This window comes from Orussus abietinus, unplaced genomic scaffold, assembly GCF_000612105.2.
Source record: "Orussus abietinus isolate OABI.00-Male unplaced genomic scaffold, Oabi_2.0 scaffold11, whole genome shotgun sequence".
NCBI lineage: Eukaryota > Metazoa > Arthropoda > Insecta > Hymenoptera > Orussidae > Orussus > Orussus abietinus.
Genome location: NW_019396016.1, coordinates 1,344,231 through 1,362,305, shown reverse-complemented (window position 1 = coordinate 1,362,305; position 18,075 = coordinate 1,344,231). Strand labels below are relative to the sequence as shown.

Below are 18,075 nucleotides of genomic sequence, written 5' to 3'. Positions count from 1 at the left end.
TCGGGTGAAGCCGACCCGGTCGATGTATCGATCTCTGGGACGAAATTCGAGGGCTGGCGACCCTCCACCCCCACGCCCGAGGACGGCTCCCCCCGGAGTTTTTCCTTGGCGTGGAAAACCATTGTTTATAATACAGGAACGGCTTATCCCCCCAGGAGTGGACACGCCAGATCGTCCTGCACTAAATTCTCATAGCGGAGTCAATCCGAGCCATACGTACTGCTGTACATTTCCTAGCGGAAGGCATTACTTCGCAGATTATCGGTAAATACGTTCGAGCTCCGGAATTTCAGCTGCAGCGCTGCACCCAGCGCGAGTAATAAAAGGAACGAGCTTCGAGCAAAACGGAGGAAAAAAGGGAGAAGGGGGGAAAAAAAATAGCAGTACCCGACGTTTCTGTGTCAGAGGTATCCTCCTAGCGAGCCGATTTATCTCCATAAGAGAGGTCAGCGGGGCAATAAAAGAAAGGGAGAAAAAAAAAGAAAGAACATCGAGTCTCGCGAATCGGCAAAGGAAAATCGCCCACTCGTATGTAGAGTTGAGCTGCCCGGAGAAAAAAAAAAATGTTCACGTTTTCATTTGAGATTATTGATTCTTCGAAAGAAATCGTTTGACTCTATCGATCCCGCTTGTACGCGCGCGTACAATCGAGGGTCATTTCGAAAGGACCAGGTTTCGAGGGTTAAACCGAGAGAAGGAGGAAATGAGTGAAATTTACGCACGCCTGTCGATCCAGTAATCGATTTCCCGATAATTGACGACTTGCCGTGCAGTATTTTGTTACAGCTGGCAAATTCGAGTGGTTGCAGCTACCGTGTCCGGTGGGAAAAATAAAAGGCGGTTAAATCGAAAAAAAAAGGACATTTCCCTGTCAAACGCTCGTCCTGGCCGATTTATCTCCACGAGGGGCTCGGTAAAGTTTGAAAATTGTCGTGAAAAAAAAAAAAGGAAATTGTGACAGAGTCCCCGGGAGCGTCCTTCGGGAGCGACGTATCAAAAAGACTGCTGAGACCCGGGATACAATTTCGGGGCCCCAGAAGCGACGATTAATAAAATCGATCTGCCCTAGGTTTGGTCATCAACGAGCCGCGCCGTTACAGTTGACAAATCGGTCGGCGCACTATGCGACACGCCTCTCAAAAGGCACGCTACCCTTCGAAACATCCAATTACGCCCGTCAACCAGGGACGAGTGTCATCAGTCATCGGCTCGCCAGTGACCGAGTTGACGGGCGACTAGTCGCGCCGTTATTTATAATTGTTCTTGCGAATGAAATCATCGCGGTGCGTCGAGGGCCAACGAGGGCTGCGCTCTTTCCATCGATTACATCGTCGGTTAAAAGAGAGAAAAATAAAAAAAAAAATAGGGATCTCTCCCTGAAAAAGTTCGAACGGGAACAACAGGTGGGACCGGTGCCTGCCTATTCATATAAACACCGGTCGATCCTCTCAATCGACTCGATCGGTTCGGAAATACGGCCGCAATCGTTCTCCCCGTGGTACATTGCAAATCGAGGGCGCAGTGAGCGCGCTTAATCAGTAATGTTATTCTTTGCTAAAAGTGCAAGTGTCTTTTTTTTCCCCCCGTGTGGGATTTCAGAAATCTCGAGGATCCCGAAAATCCGGATAATCTCAGAGGGCCATTTAGCAGGTGACCCGACAACCGGACACCGAGTGACGTCTCCTAGATACCTAGAGCCCATTTGTCCGGGACTCGGGAACGTCTCTCTCGAGAGATCATTGACCGAGGCGGCTTCGTTATCACCCCGGGTGTTATCACCCGCAAAACAGAGCGGCGCGAACGAGGAAGGACAAAGGGAGGAGGATTTCGAAGACCGGCCGCGTAAGCGGGTGCACCGACGTGCACTTTATGGCTCGAGGAGAGAAAAGAGACTCGGTCTCTCGTAAAAATTCCTGAGGCACCTCGCGATAAACGCCGACTGCCAGAAAGAGACGGGAATGAGCCCGCGAGGGAGACGGACGAGCGGCGATAGGAGGAGAGCGATGGCGAAGGGAGAAAATTTTGAATCTTTCATGAGACGCTCGAAATAAGTACATTTATTTACGCCTCGAGGTACGAGCTTACTCGAAGATCACAGGTGTAATTATCGTAAGTTCACCGGACACGTGAATTTCCGTGGCGCGTTCTGATGGATGACAGAGATTCATCTTCTTCCCCAAGATGGTCATTCTGGGAGACGTGCGTGATGAAAATAATAGAAAATAAATAAATCAGTAATCTCGACGACCGACGCTCGTGCAAGTGCATACGTAATAATGAGCCGGTAAACGTAGCAGAGCGTGACGCGGTGGCACGATCCAATACGGTTGCGGGGACTTGCAAAGATCAAAGCTGCCGACAGGAGTGTCGCTTTCGGTTCCTGCTGCTATTGGCTAGGAAACTCTACTCCAGACGTTTACTTAGCTCTGCCCTGGACCAATCGTGGCGTCGCTTTGCCGCCCTGTACCAGAATCCCTCCCAGAGAAGGCAACACCGAGCGGACCGAGGGAATTTGCACGATCGCCGTTAATCGATGCACAATTAGTCAAATATACCGAAGAAATGTGAAATCCCGTCGTCCCGTTTCCACCCTACGTCGGGTCGCCTCGAACACAAAGCTCACCGAGGGGATGCTTCCCCTCGAGATTGATATCCTGCACAGCATCCCATTGTAGCCTCGGGAATAACCTCGCGAGACCCCGGAGCACCTCTTTTCCCATATATACCCATCCCCAAAATTCGTAATAAAAATTTCCTCGCACTTTCTATCGGAAGTCTCGAGCCTCCTTGAGGATGATCCGGCAGTTCGCAGTCCAAGGATACGAGGAATTTGTCAATATTCGCGAAAGTATCCTAGAAGTAGGCGCCCCGGCTTTGATCGGACGCAACGGCGTTTCCGATCGTGAGAAAAGAAGTCGGGGACGGGGGGGCGCAATCAAGGAGGGCGTGGATGTGTGTTGGAATTTATCAATATTCTCAAAACGCGCCTCTCGGGACCATAACCCGGGGACCGTAGCGGCGGCTCGCCGAGGAATTTCAATTCCCATAAAGCGGCATCAGCTTTTATGGGGAATAAAACAATATTTCATCTCGCTCTCTCTCTCTCTCGTCCCCCCCGCGGTTTTTCTCCTCCTCTTTCTCCTGGGCCGCTCTATAGGAAATCGCTTATACGAGATGGCGACGTGACCCGGGAACGGCGCGCCGATGGAAAGTCAGACGCATTCAGGGGATTCAGGGGATTCCTACCCCTGGGAGAGGACCCGACCTGGTCCTGGAGCCGCCCTGGACTGGGACTCGCTCGGTCGGATTAGAAAATCCTGAAAAGCCCGGCCGATGTCGAATGAGAAAGCTTCCAGGAGAAAGAAGCGATTCCCCGAGGGAGAGGGGTGTCACCTCCCCGGGGGGGGGGGGGGAAGCGCCCCCGAAGTGTCGCGGTTTTTCTTCAATTCATGAACAGGCTCCGATTGGAGGAAAAAAAAATGGGAAAAATGAGAGATAGCTCGTTAGTTTCCCGAAATTCCGCGTTAATGATGACAGCCCCTCTTTTCGAGCCATTTCCCTCCCGAGCTGAGAACAACCGCGAATTTATCGGCAATGGACGACGAGCAATTACCAATATCGGGTTACGGGTGATCGACACTCCTCCCCGTGATCGACAACCCATCCCCCGGTCGCGGTCGAGCGATAATTGTAAGTGATGAATAAACCAATAATCGCTCCTACCGAATCAACAAATTTAAGAGGACCCATCCTTTCCCTCCGCATTTCAGATCGAAGATTGGAAGTGCTCGCAAATTACTTCGTTGCATTTTTTTTATACGAATACGAGCACTTATCGAAAATCGCTCCCGTGACAATCCCGGTCGATTCTTCGTCTTTGAAACGATTGGATCGGAAATGCGTTCGCAATTGTCGTCCCCATGAGACCCTGCAAATCGTGGGGGTGGCGAGCGCCCTTAACGGGCAACACCGAGCCCGATGGTTCGCTAATTTTCCACAGAGTCGCGCGTCCACCGGGTCGGCGATGCCAGGCCGCCAGGAGACAATGGGAAGGCCACCGGCTCGCTTTGCGATCGTTGCGGATGACCGAGATACCCGAGATACCCGACAGCATGTAACAAGCGAGTGACAAACGACGGACGGGGCTGGGGCGATTGCCCCGTAAATTGCTCGGAAAGAATTATCGCCCGACTTTGCCTGGCTTTTGCGAGGACCTCGAACACCTGTCGAACGACCTCCGGATGAGTTCTCACGGGTAGGGGGTGACGAAAAAGGGTACCTCCACCCTCCGAGTCGACGCCGTAATTCCCGACACCCTGCGAAATTAATTTACCCCGATCGAGGGTCACGAGCGAGGACAAATTTTCCTTCCGGTCCCTCTTCACGGCGTTCACGAAAATTACAGTATACGAAGAAGTTGAAACCTTTGAATAAAAAATTTCTCTCGTGAAAATTACCACCATCAAAGATCGCTCCCACCTAAGTACCAATCAACGTTGTACCCTAAAAACCGAGTACTCGTTAAATTAGATCGGTTGAGAAATCCACTTATAATCCTCCCCGCCGAGGTCTTGCCAAATCTCTGGAGAGGTGAGCATCCTCCAGGGTCTCGCACGTGCTCCCTGTCACTTCCGGCGTACCCCGGGTCGCCAGAAAAGAGGAGGTTAAATCCCTAATTTTTGTATACTTTTTTTTTCCCCCCTATGCCTGCCAAGGTGCCTGCCAGGAAGATTAAAAACAGCTGTCCCGAGGTCGGCCGTCGGCGGGCAGCGAGAACATGAAATACGGGACGACCGCACATCGCTTCCGGGCCGGCGAGCCGAAATCGCCAAAAGCGAGGTCCATTTGTTGCGGTCGGGCCTGCGTGAGACCGAGCTTCCGGCCGGCCGGTATCGGGACTTTAAGGCGATTTGCATCCCAGGATCGGCGGGGATCCGCAGCCGCGGCCGGGACAGTGCGAGAGGGCGAATAAAGTCGCGGGGGCGTCTTCATGGACGGTTCCGCCTCGGGCGACGTTAATTCGCGCGGGGCCCCATTCGGAATTGATTGAAATTTTAACGCGCCAACGTGCGCAAATTGAAACCGTTAAACTTAACGCCCCTCGCCGGGTTTTTTACGGCGCGCGGCATAAACACGAGTAGCCGTTAACTCGTCCGCCGGGCGATGATACGCAGGAATTCCGGGGGGATAATTTAACGTTGCAACGGGGGGAGGGATCGGGTGACTTTCGGTCGTTGCGTTTGACGCGAGGGCTGCATAATTAATTTTCGACCGGCCGCCGCGTTCTTGCCGCATATCCCAGGTCGACCGTATAAGCGGATGGCGCGTCCACTTCTTACGGACGCTCGATATATTTCCGGCCGGAAATAATTGGATCAAAGATCGGGGCCGACTATTAAAAGACCCCGTCGATGAGAGTGGACGGCCGAGCCGTGCCAGCCCGACTCCTCGACGGACTCTTCCAATATCCCTCCGCGACACGGAGCTAATATCTATATTCATAAGTATCTTGCAAACGTTATCGATCGGCTCGACCGAGGGGGGGGAGGCTAAATAAAGAGATCCCTCGGCCATTTTTCCGGGCGCACGCAACGAACAAGACCGCGTCCATCGAGATGACAGGTCGTTAATGGGAAAAGCAACGGATACGCCTTAATGGAATAAGCAACAAAGGATGCCCCGTCTCGACGGCGAAATGATCGAGCGCGCCCTAAACGAGAGGAATAAATGCCCACCCCCTTTCACGTAACCACCCACCCAGATTCTCCTAACATGGTTACGATTGCCACAATTGCGGTTTTCCCGACGATTCTTCTTTTTTTTTTTTTTTTTTCGTGCAGGGGAAAGGGGATCACCGAAATCCGCGGGATCCTCCCACGAGGAGTCCGCGGTTTGGTAATTTTTGAGCCGACCTACACCTCGCTACGAGAGGGTTACGAGACCAACTCTCGGGGGAGGATTTATCGTCCGGGATGGTACGAGCTGCCCTAACCCCGAGTCCGGAGGGGCGATCGTAAATTCAAACGCGAAAGTTATGTTACCAGGCCCTTCCCGACGGCAAGTACCCAAAGGGCGAAACCCCGTCCAGGTCGCACCCCCTCGACCCCGTGTCGCGTCGAATCCACGTAGGGTCGCACCTCACCTAGGTCCTTTCGCGATTTGTCTCTAACCGGGGATCCCCGTTTTCGCCGAGAAGCCATTTCCCCCGGTTCGGGGGAAGCTCTCGCGCCGAGACGTCTCGAGACGCGACGAGCGATCGACTTTGGATCCCGGCTCGGGTGTCAGGGTCGATCCTCGAATAGATCGCTCACCTGGGCGTGCCATTAGCAGGATTCCTCGCCGGGCGAAAGACGCGAGAGATCCGTCTGCGACGTGGCTTTGGGTCAGTCGTTTACCCGGAACAAGGTCGGCAGACACGGGGCGCATCTGGGCGGCGTCTATCTCCTCGCCCGTCCTGGGGTAGGTACACGAGTCGATGCTAATTCGGACCAGGAACTCGATATCCCGCAATGGGCACCCTCGACTAACGACTAATTGTCTCGGACGTCGCGACAACGCTAGCCGGTAGCCAGGGTCCGTTTAAACGTGGATTTATCGCCGAAGTCCCAGGAAATCTCGGAATGAATCGTCCCGAGGGAATGCCTCTCCGGGTGCGAACGAGGGAAACCGAGTCTCGACTTTCCCTGAAAATCTCTAGGATTTTTATTCAGGGATTTTGATCCATAATTCGTGATAATCCATCTCTACAGCGTCTCTTTCCAAGGCGTCGGGTTGCTCCCGTTGCTGTCGACTCCGGAATAGATCACGGGGCAGAGGTTCGCGCGAGCGATTAGCCGTAATAGCTTAGGAACTGCCACCTGAAGATGATTCTAGTGCACGTTATATTTAGTCCGAGAGAGGCCAGGCCGTTGGGCAAGAAGGTACATCACTCTCCAAGATCTATGTGCACCGAGGTTATGCAACGGTTTGGCGTGTTTTCCCGCCACCGGTCATGCCGCGGCGTCTTTAACCAGGAAAGTTCGTTGATTCCCATCGGTGGGAACCTACATAACGAATGCCTCCGGCGAGCAAGAGACTCTAGACGACGTCCACGAAATGTCGGACCACCGGGCTCGAAAACGGTGATCAATGGCCGGAATTCTTTGCGCTTAATGACAAACGGTCAGCCAGACGTCGCGCCGAGGAATATATTCGGGAGTTTCCCTCGGACGATAATTCAATATTTTCCGGGCAAGGGTAGACCGAGGGCTCGGGGAATTCCGCAGGAAAAGGGCCGCCGAAAAGTCCCGGCGGTCCTTCCCGGTAGGCGGCTCGAAGATAAAAGCGATACTCCTCCCCGGGGGTATACATTAATAACGAGGAGCTATATTCGGAACGGAAGCAAAAGTTCATTAATCTTCGGCCCGTTATCCGAGGAGGAGAGTTCGAGTAAACAGAAATCCTGGCCAGCGACCGCACAATAAAAGCAAGATGGCCGCCGGGCTTGCTACTCGCGGCAAGAAAACGGCAATGCCTCTCCCTGAATAAACGCCGCGAAACGGCCGGGCTCGGGTCTCGATTGAAATTCAAAATTCCCCGGGCCTACGCAGTCGACGGGGAAACAAGGGGGATAAATAATTCAACGAGTCGCGCCACCCGGGAATCGCGCAGTCGCCGCGAAGCCCGCTCAGGGACGCTCGCCGCGGAATTCGGAAGATCCGAAAAATCCGCGGAATCTTTGACACCTTGAATAATCCTAGGAATCTTAGGAATCTCCCTGCGGTCTTCCGTTTCGAGACCCGGGGGAGAGGACATCAGTGGTGACGATCCGGCGGGCACTTCCGGCCGGCAAACCGGAAGCCCCGCCGGGCTTAGCCAGGTGATGGAGGCGCGGCGTCGCGCGGCTAGATTTATCGTTCCACGAGGCCGTGTACAGCTCGTTGCCTCCAACGAGCATCCGTACGTATTACATAAACCCGGAACTTCCGTTCCACCCCGCCGGCTAGCACCCAGCAGTGCCGAAAAATCCGCAACCCCACGCCCCGAATTAAACGCACCGCCAAAATTCCCTGGGACTTTTTCCTCGCACGGTGCCCCGACCGAGATCAGGAGTACGACCCTGATAAAAATCAATGGAAATTTGCATAGATTTGCGCACACCTCGTAACTGAATGTGATTTTGTAGCAATTTATTGTGGCATCGAAATAACCAATGATTAAGTATCTACGTTTACGGGGGCATTCTTATCAGCGCAAGGATTGGAGGGTAACGCTTTCGCGCTTTGCGCCGTCTCTCGTTATCGGAGCAGGCGTTAAATCGGTCCCGTAAGAAGGGTCTTGCCCCTGACAAGGACTCGGCGAATTCACGACAACGCGCCGACAAGGAGGATAACGAGGAACCTGGAGTTACGAGGGTATCGGGGGGTGTCGGAAATCGAGCGGCCTCGTCGAACTCGGAGCTATCGCTCCCCTGCCGGACTCCCTTAACGGACCCGACAACGGGTTTAATTGTTGCGACGCGAGCCTGCTAAACTTCGGTTTATGGCGCGCATCCTGAAATTAGCCAACTTGGCTTTACGACGCGGCCCGAAGTGCGGCAAGCGAAATTCGCGGGCAAACGGCATTGCAAATACGTCGACCCGGGTACGTGCAATTTCCCCGTAACAAGGGGTGCTACCCTCTCGAGAATAAGCACGTGTACGTCCGAGCCTTTCCAGCCGTCCATTAACTCGCGACCCTGCGAAGATACCCTTAAAAAAGGTGTCCACCGAACGAAAGAAATAATTGTTCAAATTAAAGAATAATCATTCGACCGAAATAAACAGTCATGTTCCCGCGGAAATGCTACAGTCCAATTAATTCGGATCCACTCGAGTGAAATAATTATTCCCTGAATTAACAATACGTTTCTTTGGTCCGAGAATTTTTTTTTTTCTCAGATTAAAATCCCCCAAAATTCGTCGTGCTGTGTCGGGACTTGGAACCGCGACTCGTTCACCCCCAAGGGAAGCGCTCTCGCACTAGGTGTGATTAATGGCCGCGAAATGAAGCGAGTAATTATGAGGGGGATCGATGGGCGCGTTTAGCCGGGCGGACATCGCGCCGACACTTTTATTTCCCGCCCGCCATAAATTCCCGTCCCTTTATTCGCGTTTTGGCCGCGTCCCCGTACACGGATACAGGGAAAAAAAAAAAAAAAATTCGCGTCCCAAGATTCTCGACTCTCGCTATCGCGCGACGAGCTCGCTAAACCGGCCATTCCCTAGAGTGGATAATCTGGGAATTGATTGCGCCCCGTGATTCGGGACCGCCCCGAAAATTCCCGTCGTATTTTCATTCCCGTGGGAGAGAGCGGACCGATTAAGATTAATCGTCCCCGAGTAGGGTTGCGGCTTCGTTCCCCGGCGCCGTTCGTTATTCCGGGGAAAAAGGAAAGCATCGCGGAGAGGGATCGCCTTCGCGGTTCTCCACCCGACTTACACGAGCCGGACAAGGGGTGAAATATTCCCGGGGTGGTCGCCGCCTTTTTCCCGCGACAGCTCTCGAGGGCTCGCCGCAAGGGGAGTAATCCACGTAGAAAATATTCCCAAACAGGATTTCCTCCCCCAAAACGCGACCAGCCCTGGAGACGAAGGGCGCGGTACGAGCGGATTTAAATAAACACCTCGTTTAAAAGGTTAAGTTAAATCTACATTACTGAAAAATTGCAGAACTGGGAAAAGTGCAGTACTCAGGCTACAAAAAATCGCGATATTAAAATCAAATCCACTGAATCATCTCAACCCCAGTTGGAGCGAGATATCTATCGTCGTTTGAACCGTTTCTACCGATATCAGATGCTCGAGTCGAGTATCGAGTTTAATAAGGTGGCCACGTAGGTATGTATCATCCCGAGAGAGCATCCGCGAGAATCGCAACCCAGTGACTCCAGTAGGACCTCCCCGGTCGGGGATGAGTTCGGCGAATATTCATTCTGACCGACCGACAGAATAATTCTTCAAACGCTCGACTCCCTGTTTGCAAACATCCCCACGTCAAAATCCAATCCCTGAATATTCATATTAGAGCCGGCGGAGTCCATAGGGTGGGTGGGAGGTCGAGAGGGGGGCGGGCGCAAAGGGAATCTCTGAAATCGATAAAGTGCAGCTAATTCGGAATGCAAGCCGAGGAACAAATCGAGCGGAGCAATGACTCTGTTTTGTGCCGACAAGCGAGAGCAGTTTACGGGGTCGAGATTCAGAAAATCGAAAATTATTCCCGGCCATTACGTAGCGAGATGAAACTACATCAGGGGTCACGGCACCGGAGTCTTAGGAGAGATTCCCGGCGCAACTACAATCGAGTTCCTCATCGAATATTCAAGCGAGACCAGGGCGAAAAGGAACTTTCCTATCTCCTCGACAACTTTTCGTGCGACATCCTCCCCGACCGCGGACAATCCGCGGGAGCTCCTCCTCCTTCCGCCCCCAGGGAACTTTCGAATTTCGCGAGTTCCGGGGACGAGTCGTGGAATTTTTATGCTTAATCGAATCAAAGACCTACTCCAGGAGGTGCGGAAGGCGACGACTACTTCGGAAATCCTTCGGCTCCCGTTAAGGAACCGATTCGAGGATGGACGGGACACACCATGGGGCGAAAGAGATCCGCCCGAGACGAGGAGGAACGGCGGTTCTCCCGAGTTACCTCGGTCACGAGGTCTGCCAGAGAAAGCCGGGATCAATGTCCAAGTGGAGGCGATTTGTTTCGAAAAGGGACATTTTTTTTCGCAATGAGGAGGGCTCGCACGATGCTCGCCATGTCCGCCGTACTTACGGATCAGGCTTGACCCGGACGATAAGCCGGCCCGGTCCGTGAAAAAATTTCCAATAAAATGTTCAGCGGAGCTTGGGGAATAAAACGGGGAGAATTATTTCCCCGCACGCGGAGGCCGGTACACGGGGAAGGTACACCCGAATCATGGCGAATCCATCCAATCCGAGTGAATTCCCCGGGAGGAAATTAAGTGCGCGTCGCGCTAACAAAGGGATCTATCCGAACGGCGCTCCTATCTCCTTATGAATCGTAAAGACCCCTCAGTGATTTATCGGGACCAAAAAAAGCTGCGTATAAATCAGGATTGACAAAAATCGGTGATTTTAATCAAATGATATCAATCGGCTCAACCCTGGTATAAATTGTATTCCAGTACCCCGCCGCGCAGATCCAAATTTGAAATATGTCACGAATTCAGCCAGACAAGCGGGATGTTCAAATGTTATGAAAACCGTGAAAAAAAAAAAAAAAAAAGAATTGCGAGAGATTTCGCCGCACCCTGTAGACGAGCTACTTTAGGGTAGTTGTCCCGGACAGGGGCTCCATTATTTTATGGAGATCTTAGTTTCGGTTTCTGGCGGAACGAGGATTAGAGCCATGGTTACCAGTTAATTTCGCTTCGAGTTTAAGCCCCTGTTCTCATCAGGGGGTACTAGCCCCTTGGGTTTATCACCGAACACCCCGGATGTAGTCCCGCGCGCCCCCGACAATTTAAAGTGTAAATTTACCCGGCAAACCAACGGCCAATCGATCTTTTCTAAACAATTCATCCAATCGATACCGAGCTCCTACCCAAAAGGCATATTCCCAATTCGACTCGTGGATTCGCTGGGGAAAAAAAAATTATGCCCTACGAGGCCCCTTCGCGGGGGGTATCCGTTCTTCGCTACATTTGCGCACGTCTCTAGGCATGAAATGCAGCGGCAATAAAAGCTTCAAGAGCGCAATGCAATAACCCCCGCGATTTTTATGAGTTTTAATATAAATACTTGAAGCACGATCGGGAAAAGTTCGCCCAGAGTCTTTATCTTCCGCCTGATACGGAGGGGGGGGGCCGTAAGTTACCCTTATAAATTTCTAGCTGCTGCAGTTCCTACTTCGCCGCTCATTTTTTTTTTTTACTGCATTTAAGGGTCGGGAGAAAAAAAAAATGTAAGAATTTCCTTCAACGCGATCCGAGGCGAAACGTAAAGTTCAAAGTCAAGGCACGAGGTTTCTTCCCCATCGGCGTCGAATCGTCGATGCTCGACTGCGGAAACGCCGGGAAAATAAACCTGTTGAAGCCGAGAGCTCTTCCCGAATACGGGAAATAACCCTTTCCTCTTCGACGCTCGGTTCGCTTTTCAATTCCCATTTAGTTAGGGAAAGCTAACTGAAGACGCGAGACCGTTACCTAAAACGAGAAGGCGATATCGAGGGTTGGGAAATTTCGCGTCTTTCGAGGTTTTTCACGTACATATTAGGATAATCAATGAGTTTACCGTAAAAAATCGTAAAAAGACAGTAAATCGCGTTTCCATTATTTCATAATACCACGGATAGGCATCCGCTTTGTTATACACGTCGTTTAACACATGTAAACGCGTAAACATTTTTATAGAATAATAAATTCATTTGAAAAATTCTTTGGAATTTGTGGAAAACCTCGTATTTTACACGACGTTCTTATAATTAACGAATCCTAACGACATCCTTCCGCTAGCTTTACTTTTTGCTCCCCTTCCCCTTGTGACGGTAATCTTGACGAATGCAAGTTGCATCGATTCAACCGAGTCGGGTTGATTAAATGAAACGCACGTAATTCTCGAACGTCCCGGGACCCCCCGGAACGAGACGCATCTCTCCGAGAACGAAAGAGAACGGAGGACCGTGAATGCATAATTCAATGATTGCGTGCATCCCCGGTGTAAGGTAGGAGCGTAGCGGCGTATTAAGTGCACTCGACGCAACTGCTGTTTTATTACCGGCAGTGACAGTAAGAATAATAGCGGCGCTACTCGGAGAAGTTAACGTTGCATTTCATGAAGGATTTAATCCTACGTGCCCTCCCGCTTAGAATTTATTTCGGTTGGCAGTACACCGCGCGTCCTGGGGGACTCCGGGAATTTTTACAAGCTCGCTTGGTTCCTCCCCGTCAAAAGCACTCGTACAATTCACCGAGTGGTAATGTATTCCCCGAAAGGAGCTCCCAAAGGTGAATGGCGGTACACTTAAAGTAATCTTTACTTTACCCCGGCCACTCCGCGGTTTCGTGCGCCCCTTCAACACTAATTAACTAATTAACTCGGACTTCCCTAAACAGAGCGAGAAGGGAGACGTGTAATTTTCAAGTACAACGCAAAGGTGGATATCGCCGAAACAGGCAATAAATGCACGTGATATTTTTATAATAAAATTATTATCAAAGAAACCCAGCGAACTCGTTTGTCGATCTTACTTAGACCCTCTTGTTTTATTCATGGAGTAGTAATGCACTCTGCTAAGAAAGCTTTCGCAGATGAATAGCGGGACTCTCAAAGAAATTTTATTTTTTATTCGGTCCTACGTATCCAGCACTAATTAAGCATGAATTTAGAAAACAAGGTAGGATACAAAGGGAGAGCTCTAGAGAGTCTTTTTAAACTTATTATTGTAGAGCCGAGGAAAAGGCTGCCTGCGAGATTTCATCGTAACCAGAACTATTCCGAGTTTAAAATTAGAAATGAAACGTTCTCGTCATCGGTGTGTGTACATTTGAGACGGTGTTTATTCAGTTCTTGCCATGTTTGGAATTACAGGGGAATATGTAAATTCAACTACTACAACTACTACAAACAGTCTTATAACAAGATCAACGACCACCAGACGTTAATCCATTGAGTGTCAGATCCACTTGAGCAGTACCGGGGTACGCTTTGATAAATACATTCTACGTAATCTACCAGAAATGGAAATCGGGTCGCAAGAAACTACATTTCTTTTTCTATCGCATCGCACCGAAAGCATTCCTTAACCGAGGCAACCTGTAAACACGTGGTGTGTTGTCCTATCGTTATCGCAGCGCCAAAAAGTAACTCTCTTACACCATGTCTGATAGCCACCTTCGTCGCCACTGCCTATCGAGCTCGTAGTTATCGTCGGTACTCTAATAACACTCGGATTATGTAATGTAAACCCTTTTGGTGCATCGACCAATGGAACATAACCTAATCCACCGGTACCTCTGAATGATACTTACCTTATTATGTAAACAATAAAGGTACAAGTGTAAAGGACAGAGGAACCAAGCCGAATCCGGCATAAAATTGGAGGTTCGGTCACTCACCTTGGTCGATGAGTCGGTGAGCATTGGGCCATTTCTGCGAGTCAATCTCAAGCTTCTCGTGAAGGAGCTCCCGGACGTATTCCCCGGCTTTGTCGACCTGATGCTCCTTGTCTTCGCGCTCTTTCTCTAGCGGAAGCCTCTGCTTAATGTCGGCGTTCTCTTCCCTCTGATAGTTCTTGTACTCACCGTTGCTCGGCCTGTCCGCCATCCTTTCCGCGATCGTCTCGCTCGTACCTCGAATTTGAGAGAAATGAACGGCGAACCGTCGACGCTGCTGTAGAGATGGAGCGAGTCTCTGGATAATTGGTAACGTGCACGCTGGAATTCACAGAACAGCGAGGACGCGACTTATGTACGAGCGACGACGATCACAATGGCGGATCCCGACGCCGCGCCAACCGAGGAGTTGAACAAAGACTATGCGTATCGGAGATGTGCGCATCGCGAGTCTCCCGGCAGCCGAGCTTCGTAGAGTCGCCACGGCGCTGGCGTCGCAGGAACGCTACCTACATCGCGAGTGGAGTTTCCTTCCTAGCAGTCTCTCTCCAGTCGTCATCGGTACACCATTTTGAATGGGATTCAAAAATAATCCGTTGTTACGGAAATTCCCCGACATTTACTCCGAAAAAATGCCTGAGACTTTAATACCTCTTCATCCAAGCCGAGGAGAATATCCGCCGATTGGAAGTGGTGTCTAATGGTGGATGCTCGGAAGAGGAAGGCTTAAAAAATATTTACTTAATCACTATTTCCGTTTGGAAAGAAAATCAACGCGCTTGCGTTCACGAGAGGTTCGAATGCTCTGGAACAATCGGATTTTATATTCCGCTTTCCCGAGGTTACCACTGAAGGGCAGTATTCCCGATAACTCGAAATTGCCGTGTTACCTATAACTCGGAATTACCGGACTAACCTATTATTCGAAACGCGGCCCGCCGACAAATTAGTTCCATCGATCGCCAAAGGTGAACGCGCCTGCATAAATATTATCCCGTCAAATCGCCGAGGAGACACTTATTTACCGGGACGTCGATGCGTTACGTAACGCGATTACGGAACTCCTCGTTGTTATCGCCAGCCGGGATTATTTTAAGCCCTGGATGAACTTTGAATAGGCTTTTACCGAATTTTCGGGAAATGTAAACGCGTTGCATGTAACTCGGGGAATATCAAAATGGATGGCGGAGTGGCCATCTTGGATCTCGGCATATCCTCCGAATTGTACACTAACATAGTTCCCATTAAATCACAATGTCGCGCGCTAACGGAGTCATTTTATTTCTAGAACAATCTGCAACTTGAATGATATTACAAGACAAACATAATATGTTTATACTCCGGCGGAGTGAATTAGTAATCAGAGGACATCCTGTACAAGTTGCTGGGTCGATGCGAAACTCGACGACTGAGCGCTGCAGTACCTCCAGGGCTCAGGTAAGTTTCTTTTTGAGTCTAAAATCGATTAGCCGTGCAATTAAGAGGCAATTGCGGGTCCTGTAAAAATATTTTGCGAGTTCCGCAGGTTTTCTGTATTTGCGAGCCCCGTCCAGGGTAAATTCGTGGCCTCGAGCGGCGAGCGCCGCGGGCGGCAATAGTGAGGAGGTAACGATATTTAAAGGAAATAATAAAAAAGGCTTTCCTTTTTCATTTCCGATCATCCGCAGGTTTTATTTTTGAATCCGATACTTTTATTGGATGTAAAAATAAAATCCGTGGATTTTCCTTTCGACGTCGCCCCGAGCTTTGACTCTCGCAGTGGCGAGTACTCGAAATGAAATGAACCCGGTGTGCAAATGCTGCGGATAAAAAGTCCGCGTGAAGAAAATGTAATGCAGTTGACGAGGTACACATTTTGGTCCTGACTCCCGAGGTCTTCATCGCCGACTACTTTTATCGGCAGACTTTCCTGGAAACGTCGCGCAGGTTTCCTCTTACACATCCTGGTCTTATTTGGTCCTCCACTTTCTTATTGTACTTCAGAAGCCATTTGACCCGTCTTTTAGGCTTTCGTTTGAAATACAATTCCAGGGATGCTGTGGTAGAGCGTCTTTCGACCCCACTGCTGAGATCAGATCACGAGTGAACTCGAGGAAGGCCGAAAACGACAAATTGGGTTCAATTTACTACACCTGGGGCTGGACAAAAATTTGTTAATCCTTGAATGCCGCATCCACTTATTAAGGTAATTGGGAGTGTTTTATCAGAAAGCATATTTCAGTATACTTAGCTCGACTCCTTTCTGTTCCGTACAAGGAATTTCAATTTAGGATTAATCCACTACTCTCGCAAAAAGGTTATTCCTCGAGGGAGGGAAGCATTAAAGTAATTGTTATTGTACCGAGAGAGAAAAGGAGATGTAGCGAAACGTTCGGTCTCCTTTAATTACTCCGCCGTTCGTGCAGGCCGTTTTGAAACGAACAATTTACAACAAAAAACAATTGCTTCTTTGTACGGACCTTCAGCATGGATGATCAGGGAAAACGTCCTTTGACGTCATTTTTGCAATGCAAATCAGAATCAGTTCGTTCTTTCCAACAGCTGTGTTAAATGTGGGATTTCGGTTTTTAAAATTCAAACGGCTTTCTATACCGGAAGCTCGATTTTTTATCAGCTACCGAATTCAGATGCATACATTATTTAATGTTCCCAAAAACGCAACGTGACCTAGCCAAATTCAGTGGGTGCAGGCTCCATTTGAACAAGCTACGATTTATCGACACCTCAGCAGACGTACCAAGGATTGATTCGCTATTTTTACCACGATCCGATGGAAGATACAAAATCATTCTTACCCCGTTGAATTCACCCTCGACTGCAGTGCTTTTTCATTCCAGTCTCCTGGAGCTTCTCGCTCAGCGTTAGACGTTGATTAATGACTCTATTGTCTTTATCACGAAAAAGGTCGCTACTTTGAAAGTAGTCTTGCCCTTTCTTAAGAAATTCCTCGCTCTCAAACTTGGCTCGGTTTTAACACCCTGGATGTTCACGGCGCTCCATAATCTGTCAAAAATTTAACGCCTCGCGACAATGTTGCTAGAACGGGGTCACGGCACGAACTTGCACGAAGCGTGTGAACTTTATCGAAATAAAGTTGGGGAAATAAAGTTGGTAACAAGCGTAAGCAAGACGGAGGGCAGGAAACGGTAGCACGAAGCCTTCCTTGATCCGTTATTCCATGTGTTTCTTACTCCGTTAAAATTCGTAATAAATTGGCGGGGGTGGATTTAATGGTAAAAATGCTATGCCGAGATTGAGTTATGGAGACGCCTCTCCTGGGACCAAAGATTCTAAGGTCGAACTAAAGGTCTTGCATTAATTCGGCCCTGAGATCGGTTAAGTTTCGGTGACTACTAGCAGATAGGAGCAACGCCGGCAAACTTGGTGATAGGGCCATCCCATGCCTCGCGTATCATCGTTTGCATAATGGACATTTTAATCTCACTTCTGGACCTTCGTATAACGTCCAGACTAATCGATAGGTTTACTAAAATGTCAACGTAGGGTGAGCATGCAACGGGAATATAACTAGCCAAGCGTACCGATTCAATGTACTCGATATTCGTATTTTCACCAATCCATTTCGATTTCCAGGAGCTGATTTTTTCCCTTACCTGATTCTGCCCCTTTGGAGGGAACAAGAAAATCGTAAAACGAAGCAATGCTCGCCAGGTCGGAATCGCGCCTCGCAGTCTCCCTGGCAGTAAACGCGGGAGTACACTTGCGGGAATTGACGCGCGAGCTGTAATTTCCTATCGGGGAGAAAAATCGCATCTACAGACATGGTAGGGTCCTGCATTTACCCAAGAATATTATCGACGCGCTGGTCTATCATTCACACGCTTCAAACATAAATCCCAGGGCCGTCGTTAATCGGCCTCACGTATTTCACGTTCATTTCACTTCCGGCCCGAAGTCCTCCCAATTTGCGAATTTCAGGACGGAAGCGATCGCGATCCGGTGGGAAATCGATCGATTAATAG

General features: G+C 49.9%; 1 protein-coding gene across 3 annotated transcripts in view; it reads right to left on the bottom strand.

Annotated features, from left to right (window-relative positions):
* The window catches only part of LOC105704129 (KH domain-containing, RNA-binding, signal transduction-associated protein 2), a 48,375-nt gene extending 33,883 nt beyond the window's left edge, over nt 1-14,492 (bottom strand). For 2 of the 3 annotated variants that reach the window (XM_012433089.2, XM_012433087.2), the window contains exon 1: nt 14,096-14,303. In XM_012433089.2, coding sequence (XP_012288512.1) covers nt 14,096-14,303 — 208 coding nt within the window. Of the gene's footprint in view, nt 1-14,095 lie in introns of all 3 variants that reach the window. The other variant, XM_012433088.2, reaches the window with a different exon arrangement.
* Nucleotides 14,493-18,075: the final 3,583 nt, after the last annotated feature.